Raw genomic sequence first — 10,164 nt, forward strand, 5'->3', positions numbered from 1 at the left:
CCTCATTCTGGCCTAACGGCTGTGCCAATACACACTCTGCTGAGTCTGAGTGAGGCCTACACCCGAATCTCCTAACTGATTCCATGTCAGGGAGCAAGAGGTCCCTGGAGGATGTGGTGTCCCCTAACCATGTCATCACTTTCTTCCAAGCAGGAGGAAGATGTTCATGAAACTTCGCCAGGGGAGCCCACCGGAGATCCCACACAATTTTTTCAAATAAGTAAGGCTCATCTGTGATCAAGTGGGCGTTGGTTTTTCTGGTCGATAACGATGATGTTGGTGTCCCCCATGCATGGTACAGCTACTTGCAGGCTGCAGACCAATGAGGAGCCGTGGAGGGGCCTGATTCAGGCAGGTTGGTGAGAGAAGTCCGATGACTTGGTCGGGGGAAGCTACAGTGAGCCGTTCCTCCCTGGGGGTTCTAGTCAGCCAGGGGAGTGGGAGCAGAAACTTGTCCTAAGTGGAGATCGTGGCTGAGAAAAGGCTAATTGATGTGTAAATCCAATCACTAAACTGCAAATTAGTGTGTGTCTACCATGGGTAAGGAGTGGGGAAGTAGAAGAAACACAAAGAGGAAAAAGACATACTTCCTTTCCTCAAGACGCTCATAGTCGGTGTGAGGAGACACAACAGTGAATACCTAAGGCAAGAGGAGGGAAGAGCCAAAGGAAGAACGATTATTCAGAGTTAGGGAGTTGGCGGAAGGAGAATGTAACTTTGGGCGTGGGTCTGAGCTGATTCTCGAAAGATGGTTAGGGTTGGGTGTGAAGAGTTGGGAGGAAGCACATTCCAGGCAGAGAGAGCACGCAGAGCGAGGCACCAGGGTGGGAAATGCAGGGCGCACGCCCAACACAGAAAATAGGTCCATTCAGTTGTAACGTACAAGGTATGTCTGCAGCAGACGATGGAGATGCCATGCTGACCCTCCTGAGGACAAAACAGGAAAAGATCAGTAAGAATGCCTGCCGTGGCTCTCTTCCCTTGAACTTCCTTGCAGTCTCACAGGTCTCCCTCATTCTCTCTCTGTCCAGTCCCTGCCATCTCTCTCTAGTTTGTTGATGTTAATAGGCAACTCGAGCTAATTGCAGTTTTTCCAAAATATAATTCACATGATTTACATGATTACACACCAGGGGTATAACTAATGACTTGATCACAATCTGCTCAGAACAAATGCTTCTTCCTCCTCCTCCTTCTTAGTTATCAACCTCATCATTGAAATGAATCAGGCACTTACTAGATGTCAAAGTTGTTTACAACTTCACACGTACTAACTCATTTAATCCTTCACCATATTTGTGTCTTGATGAGTATGGGCAAAGTGGGGTTCCTTGACCATGCACACCCTTAGCCTGGATATCTTGGGGGACACTGCAACTGAGTCTCCCTTTACTTACCTGTCAAATGAGGATAAGACAACATGCCCCACGGAGTTGATGTGAGAATTAAATGAGCTTAATTAAGTTGTACACATGAGTTGGATACTCTACAGTATGTGTATTATACTTCACTTTAAAACATTACAAAAAAATTTACAAGGAAAAAGTACAAATCTTCCTGATGATCTCAGAAGGTTAAAGGGTGTGGCCAGGGGCTGACAAGGACAGGAGGCGGAGATGGCTGGCATGAGGAGGCACGGAGAAGCTGGGTGTTGGGTCGTTATACAATAGTCCTGTGGTATCCACGGATTTCACCAACCACAAGTAGAAAATATTCAAGGAAATAAAAATAAAAATAACAATACAATAATAAAAATAATACAAATGAAAAGACAATACATTGTATCAGCTATTTACATAGCATTTACATTGTATTAGGTATTATAAGTAATCTAATGATTTAAAGTATACATTTAAATCTAATGATTTAAAGTATACAGGAGGATGTGCACAGGTTACATGCAAATACTGCATCATTTTATATAAGGGACTTGAGTGTCTGTGGATTTTGGTATCCTCAGGGGTCCTGGAACCAATCCCTCACAGATACTGAGGGATGACTGTACTCGTGGACATTGACCTGACTCAGAAGGGTGTCCTGTGGTAGAGAGGAAGCTGGTGAGCCAGGGGCCAAAGTGTTCAGTGAATGAAAGGGAGTAATTTGGAGATGATGTACAAAGGGAGTTATACCGTTACCAGACAGATACATTAAGGAGCACGGAATGTAGTACCTAGACTTCCTCACAGTGCATTGTAGGAGAAGAAAAACTTCCTTCTATCCCTTTAGAGTCTGTGGCTGGGTCTGAGAATTAAATTATTAATAACATAAGAAAGATTAACAGAAGAGAGCATACAAGTTGTATTTAATATTTTTACATGCATGGGAGCCTTTATAAGGAAAGTAAAGACTGATAGCTGCTATTAGGCCAAAAGTGTATATACCCCTTTAAACAAAGAATAATAAATTGTAGGGATGTGACAAGAGGAAGGGACTTGGGCTAAGGCTGGTAAATTGTGGGAAAGTGGCTAGGAAATATATGGGGGAAACTAATGGAAAATAAGGGTTATAAAATTTAGTAAGGTTTTGTTTGTAGATTTATCTCAGCATCAACTCTATCTCTGACAAATAAGAATATTCTCCTCTTCCTGGTGCAGAGAGGGCACCTTTCACGAGAGAAGTTTTATGTCCTGCTTCAGGCAGAAAGGGTGTCAGGGAGCCTTTCCTCCATCTGTTGTTGCTCCATTGCCTTCAGCTCAAAATAATACGCTAAAGTTGTATATTTTGAGGTGGCATGCTCTGAACACCTGCAGCATTGTTCTAAAATGAGACAACACTCTTTACCTATTCTCTTCAACCACTTTTATAGTTGGTCTTAATCCCCATAACAGTCCTGGGAAGTTATTTTGTTTTACTGTTAAGGAAACCTAGACTTAGAGCCAGGTTGACTGAGCCACGCCCCAGGGAGCTGTTCCGAAGCCCTGCCTGGAAGCGGTGCCAAAAGCAGGGGCTGTGATGGCGGCCAGTCCAAATCGCAGTACCTCCGATCATGACCGGTTAACCGCAAGATAGGGATAACACCTCCTTCAGGGTTGTCATAAGCACTGAGATTTCGTTACAATATAGGCATTTAATACGTGTTTCTCCCCCAAACCCCAACATATTCATCAAGATCTCTCCTAGGATACCAAGTCTAGAAAGCCCAGGGTCACGAAGAGGGGTTTGCAACCACCACTCCACCAAGCGAAGCTGAGAATGACAGCCTCGTTTTTCTGGCGAGGCCCATACTGACTGGAGACATTAATAGAGGCGACCTGGTTTCTTATAATGCGTGTGTCCTAGGCCAGTTGTTTTCAACTGTTGGGTTCCCAGAACCTTTTAGGGAATCCTCAGTGTCAAAACTTTCCCAACAATGCTAAGCCAGTTATTCGCCTTTTCCACTCTCATTTTCTCACTGGTGTACAGTTCAGAAGCCACAGTACATGCGATGACATCACCCAACAACTAAGGAATGTGCACTTGACATTTTAGGCTGTAAAATGTCTCAATTTTTACTTCCAATACATACAGGTTCCTGAGTATAATCCACATAAACAAAAGTATTTGGAGGGAGAGTGTCCAAATTACAATTTTTAAGAATGTAAAGGGGTCTTGAATAGAAATGACAGATTTAGCAAATAAAAATACAGGATGCCCAGTTAAATATGCATTTCGGACAAACAACGATTATTCCACGGGTCACATTCATGCTAAAAACCTATCCAATGTTTATTTGAAATGCACTTTTAATTTAGCGTCCTATATTTTACCTGACAATTCTAGTCCTGAGACCAAAAAGTTTGACAACCACTCCCCCAGGCGACAGCTAGCTGAACTGCAGCGAGCGCCTAGTGACGCCCTTCCGGTCAGGCGGTTGGGCGACCCGCGTGTTGGCCCCGCCCATCGCCGGAATCCTCCGCGGTCGGGGTAGGGCGCTCTCCGCAGGCCGGGCCCCGCCCCGGCCCCGCCTCCCGGCGCTTGGGGCCTCGGCGCTAGCGCTGGGGCTGGGGCTGGCCGCGGAGCGGGCGGACTCCTTTCCTGCCTCCAGGGGGCAGCGGCCACGGCCAGGTCCCTTCGCTCACCGCTGGGCACCCTCGCCGCTCTTCCTGTCGCCGGGAGTGGCGGGCCGACCAGCGGGCGGCCGGGTCAGCGGCCGCCATTCCCGTGTCTCTCCGCCCGCGGGGGCCGCCCGAGCCGGCCACCATGCCGCTGGGCCTGAAGCCCACCTGCAGCGTCTGCAGGACCACGTCGTCCTCCATGTGGAAGAAGGGCCCGCAGGGGGAGATCCTCTGCCATCACTGCACGGGCCGGGGCGGCGCGGGCGGCGGGGGCGCCGGCTCGGGGGTGGCCGGCGGGACGGGGGGCAGCGGCGGTGGTGGCGGCTTCGGCGCGGCGACCTTCGCCAGCACCTCGGCCGCCCCTCCGCAGAGCAACGGGGGCGGGGGCGGCAAGCAGGTGAGCTCCTTCGGCCCGCCCGCCGGCGGAGGCTGTCGGGCGCGAGGCGGGCGGAGGCCGGGCCGGCGGGGAGAGGGCGGGCGGGCCCGGGCCTTCCCGGATCGCTCTGCCCCTGCGGGGCCGGGGCGTCCCTCTCCACCTCCTGATGAAGTCTTCACTGGTTTGGCCCATTCCTAAGCACCTCTTCTTATTGTGAGAAATTCAAGGTATAAAGAAGCAAGAAAATTAAAAGCCCTTCAGAAATTGCTCCATTGTAATGATATTTTGGGTAGTAGCAAACAGACATCTCAAGAGACACACGTGTACACAGTCGTAAACAGGGTCTTGCGGCAAATGTTGTAGGCCCTGGACCTCTTTCTCTATTAATAAAGGTTACTTTTGTCATGTATCATGTTATTAAGTAGGATGATTATGTCATTCTTTTAAGTAACAGCATAAGTATTCCATTAAATGACCTTATAAAGTGGATACTCTGGGATCCATGTAAGATGGTTGTGTTGGTACAGCAAACTTTCTACAGATTTTGTTTCTTTCTCTTTTTCTTTAATTGTTTATGTAACAGAGTAAGCAGGAAATTCACAGGAGGTCTGCTCGGCTCAGAAACACTAAGTACAAATCTGCTCCAGCTGCTGAAAAGAAAGTTTCCACTAAAGGAAAAGGGAGAAGACATATTTTTAAATTAAAAAATGTAAGATGATTGTGGACAGTGCCTTTTACTGTAATGATTGTGTGTGTAGTGTGTCCTGCCACTGCCTTCATTTCTCACCATTGAATGTGGACTCTGCCCTTGGGAGCTCTTCTGTAGTATCCTTGGGAGTGGTCCAGACTGCCCAAAAGGGAAAGAGCTCTGTTGCAGGAGACTTACCGTTGATAAAGTTAATAATACCCTTTCTCTTTTTTTAGCTCCCCCCGCAAACTATAAATATGAATTTAAAAGAAACAGTCTTGAACCCAAATAGGTTCTCTATGCAAAGGAAGAAGAAAGATTATGGTTCTTGATATGGCCGGGTACACTAGGAAAGTTTTTTTTTTTTTCATTCTAAGTAATAATACTGAAACTCATCATTTCCATATTCATTTATTATTATAGCCCCAGGAAATGGGTGATGAATTTAGTGACTGAATCAAAGAAGGTTTTGCTAAACCTTCTTTATCTCTTCTCTGCAATAAGAAGAGATTGTTGAAAGACTTGTGCTGGAGGTCGTTGAATGCACATTCGTTTTGCAGTAAGTTCTCACTGTTATTGTAAACACCAGGGACAGTGGACAATGCATTATAGACTATTTCTTTAAACCTTAGTCTGCTAGTCTTTCCCTTCAGAACAGGATTGCTTCACTTGCTAGTAATGACATTTCCAAAGTTGGGCATATTCGTTTATAAAACAGAGTGGCCCTGCAGTGGATCTTGTGCAGATGACAGATTATTTTCTTAGAGTAGTTATCCCTAATTTATTTAAGATTTTTATTATTTAGTTTCCTTAAAATGAGACATTTGTTGACTAGACAAAATATGTTAAGTAAATATTCATTTGTTTATATTTGTATCATACACATTTCTTCCTTTTAAGTTTGATGGCTGTGTTCTCTGCAGTTGTTATCATTTCTCTGCAGCCCCTTTCTTCAAAGATGGTACCAAGCAAGATAGATTTGGGGAGGCCTAGCTGCTATGTTGTGGCATAGAAGTGTGCATTGCAGATTTAGAAGGGATTTCAGTGATGGTTGGAAGATAGCAAATTGCTAAGAACTCCCAAGAAAGTTCCTAAAGCCTTAGTCCAGGCTTGCTAGAAAATTGATGTGGAGTGTCATAGGCTAGTTCCATAGTGAGATAGACAATGTCTCCAAGGAGATACTTTTTCACTTTGTAAAATTAAATAACAAATTTTAGCATTTCTCAAATTACCAAACTCTCATATAGGACTGGGAAAATGCCTATACACATACACATACTATGAATGCGCCAATGTTTTTACTTTTGTTTTTTCATAGCCCATCAAAGCTCCTGAGTCAGTGTCCACCATAATCACTGCAGAATCAATCTTCTACAAGGTAAGCTTCCATAGAGTTACCGAAGGAAGAATCGGGCCTGTTGTATTATGTGCTACTGAAATGTTGGATTATTCTAATGGTCTCTGCTGTTCTGTATTTGTATAAGGTGTGATTATGCTTTTTGTTCCTTTCTAAGCTATTTTCCTCCATACGTGGCTGCTATAAAACATCTCATCCAGAACTGAGATGGAAGGAGAAGTTAGTTGCCTACTGAAATATGATTGTGGGAATTGTTCTTAAAATGCTAATGTATAGTGTAGAGCCATGAAAAAGGAAGCCATCTTAGTCAATGTGATGGCATTGAAGGGTGAGGAGGACAGACGTGGGATTTGGATTAGTAGAGGATGTAGACTGGGATATCTAATGGATAGAGTAGGCCCTAAAATGCCTTTAAGCAGAGATGACAGGAATAAGGGCAGTACTGGACATTGACACTTACAGAAAGTCCATGGTGAGAGAGTCCAGGATATTTTGATAAAAGTGACAAGGTCAGGTTTCCTAGGGCCAAAGCCCATGGACATCTGATACCTCAGTGAGAGGTGACATATTGTAATTTTTAAACTGGAAGTCTTAGGAAAAGAGTTGGAACGTAGAAAAGACCTATGGGCCCGGCAGCAACCATTAAAAGCTGTTTGGTGTTTTGGGGTCTGAACTGTCACTTAGGGGAAAGTGGGGTGAGTTGGTGCTTTATACCTGACCCAGTGGACCAGACACAGAGAAACCCAAGTGATGATGCCCTTGAGTGTGCTTTTTTTTAGCCCACACCTGTATAGTCAAAAACAGGCAAATGTCTTTCCTATATTTCCAGCATTTCATACATTGTCAGTAATAAAAAGGTTAAAGTTTAGCATGAGCTTGCTGTGGATCAGGCACCGAGCATTTTATGTGCTTTATTTCATTCAGTCCGCTCTATGAGGTGGGTATATTATCCCCGTTTTCTGGATGAGGACATTAAGACACAAAGAGGTCTTAACTTGTCCAAGATCACATAGTCAGCAAATCATGGAGCGAGGCAGTCTGATACCAGAGCCTAAGCGTAGAGCTCAGTTCCTAGTGCCACTGCTTTAGCAAGTGACTGGCTATGTGATTAGGACAAACCTCACTAATGTTTCTTCGTCTGTAAAATAGGGATGGTGAATAGTGGGTCAAGTGAAATCATGTCTGTCAAGCATTTTTCAGAGTAGGCACTCAGTAGGAGAAATTATCATCATCACATCTTCGCATTTGTGCATTACCTTCACAGCTAAACATGCAGTTTACAGATTAAGTCCAGAAGCAACTGGTAGTGCCAAGGCATTAGTGTGCTTGGCATGTGTGTCTCCATGGAAAGGCATGTGGGACCGGTTAGTACCAATGTCAGTACTTTCATACTGTTGTCTAATACCCATGTTTATTAAACAATAAAAACAAAATACAACAAAATATTCAAGTAATGCTGCAGACACCCAGTATCGTGGAGGCTGCCATAGCAGTGCCCTTGGCAGGCAGCACCGTGGTAGTGAGTATAAGAGGTCACTGCCAGCTGCTGAACTACAGCCCAGCTTGGGCGAGAGGGAGCTGAGTGGGAACCACTGGCATGATGGCCAAGAGTGTGGGCACCTAAGTCCCAGAATGGTTAAGTGGCCTCCCTGGAGCACTACAGTGGCAGAACAGCTCCACAAACTCTGGTCTGGTTACTCCTAATCCATGTTCTTCAGTGTCTCGTGTGGGCCCCTTTTCTGTCTGCCAGAAACCTTAAAACCTCCTAGCAAGTGAGGTGTCTGCTTAGATCTAATGTCCTAGTCCTGTTTGGTATTATGTGTATGTACACAACACATATTAGGAGGCCGAGCGCGGTGGCTCACGCCTGTAATCCTAGCTCTCTGGGAGGCTGAGAGGTGGATTGTTTGAGCTCAGGAGTTCGAAACCAGCCTGAGCAAGAGCGAGACCCCCGTCTCTTAAAAAAAAAAAAAAAAGAAAGAAAACACATATTGATAAACTCCTACTGTGTGCCAGGCACTGCTTACCATTAGATTCTTTCACTAAGACATTGTCTTTGCATTGCAGTTCTGCTTTCTTGCTACTGTGTGTTTTGGATTAATAATCATTCAGCATACATTTGAGTGCCTGTGATAAACACGTATAATCACTTATAATTTGGGAATAATGATTATATATTTGGACAAAACAAACCGTAAATGCAAACTATTTATCTGATAAATAACATAGAACTTTGGAATAGTGTCTGGGAGGAAGGACTAGCTGATTATGGGTACAAGCCAGCAATTAGCAGACTGTGGCCTGCCTTGGCTAGACCCATTCATAGTGATCCAATGTGACAGTCACCTCAGACACATGGATAAGATCCACCAGGAGAAATTCCTGGCCTATCAGGTGCTCATGTTGCAACTCAGTTACTAGAAACACTTCAGAATCGTGTTTATGGTTGGGGTACACACCTCTGCAGCTTTACCTGCTGCCAAGGCCCTGCTTCCAGGAAGCAGCGATGAATCACACCATTCCCGCAGTCAAGGACGGTATGGCCTGCTGAGAAGTACATCCATTTGAGGAAATGGCTGAGTGTGATAAAGATTTTGGTCAGCCATTGTGGATGTTCAAAGGAGAGATTATCTCCAGTTTAAGACCCAGGGAAGAGGACATGGGTTTTACAGCAGAAGCAGAGGGAGGGTTTAACACAGGACATGTGCAAATTATTTGAGTATAAAGTGGAGTGGGAAATGAGTAAGACACAAAGCCCTGGATACCAGAAGTACCAGTATTGCATTGTGGCAGGATATAAAACTGAATGGGGGAGGCCGAGGCGGGCAGATTGTTTGAGCTCAGGAGTTCAAAACCAGCCTGAGTAAGAGCGAAACCCCGTCTCTACTAAAAATAGAAAGAAATTGATTGGACAACTAAAAATATATAGAAAAAACTAGCCGGGCATGGTGGCGCATGACTGTAGTCCCAGCTACTCGGGAGGCTGAGGCAGGAGGATCGCTTGAGCCCAGGAGTTTGAGGTTGCTGTGAGCTAGGATAACGCCACAGCACTCTAGCCCGGGCAACACAGTGAGACTCTGTCTCAAAAAAAAAAAACAAAACTGAATGGGGAGCGGAAGAGAAAGCAGGGAGTCTGGGAGATGGGTGGTAAATCGAGGGTAATTGAAAGAGTTTCTGTCGTTTCTTTTGGTTTCAATTCATTCTCTTTGAATGGATGGTTGGGGAGGGAGGTGTGTAGAGTACATATTTACCAGGTAAGACTGATTTGCAAGACAGTACAGAAAAAGACTACTGAGCTGGTGTAGGAGCCTCAGCTGCAGTCTCTGCCTTACATGGCTTTCACAAGTCACTTAGCCTTGCTACAGCTTCATGACTGGGGCTAACAAAGTAAAGATGTGACGGAACACGGCAGACTTTTAGGGCAGTGAAACTACTCCATATACTATAATGATGGATACGTACCATTCTACGTTTGGGTGATAATGATGTGTCAGTGTAGGTTCATCAGCTGTAACAAGTGTCCCACCCTGTAGAGGATGTTGATTGACAATGGAGGAGGCTATGCATGGGTCGGGGCAGGGCATATATGGGAAATCTCTGTACCTTCTGCTCAATTCTGCTGTAAACCTAAAACTGCTCTAAAAAATTGTCTATTTAAAAAGTAGAGATAGTAGTGCTGTGATTTAAAATCAAAATACTTCTATGAACA

General features: G+C 44.9%; 1 protein-coding gene across 1 annotated transcript in view; it reads left to right on the top strand.

Annotated features, from left to right (window-relative positions):
• Nucleotides 1-3,998: 3,998 nt before the first annotated feature.
• The window catches only part of GATAD1 (GATA zinc finger domain containing 1), a 12,305-nt gene continuing 6,139 nt past the window's right edge, over nucleotides 3,999-10,164 (top strand). The window contains exons 1-3 of the mRNA XM_012656562.1: nucleotides 3,999-4,431; nucleotides 4,994-5,119; nucleotides 6,417-6,476. Of these exons, the coding sequence (XP_012512016.1) occupies nucleotides 4,180-4,431; nucleotides 4,994-5,119; nucleotides 6,417-6,476 (438 nt within the window). The 5' untranslated portion in view covers nucleotides 3,999-4,179. The remainder of the gene's footprint in view (nucleotides 4,432-4,993; nucleotides 5,120-6,416; nucleotides 6,477-10,164) is intronic.

The sequence above is a fragment of the Propithecus coquereli genome, unplaced genomic scaffold (assembly GCF_000956105.1).
Source record: "Propithecus coquereli isolate 6110/MARCELLA unplaced genomic scaffold, Pcoq_1.0 Scaffold508, whole genome shotgun sequence".
In the NCBI taxonomy this organism is placed as follows: domain Eukaryota; kingdom Metazoa; phylum Chordata; class Mammalia; order Primates; family Indriidae; genus Propithecus; species Propithecus coquereli.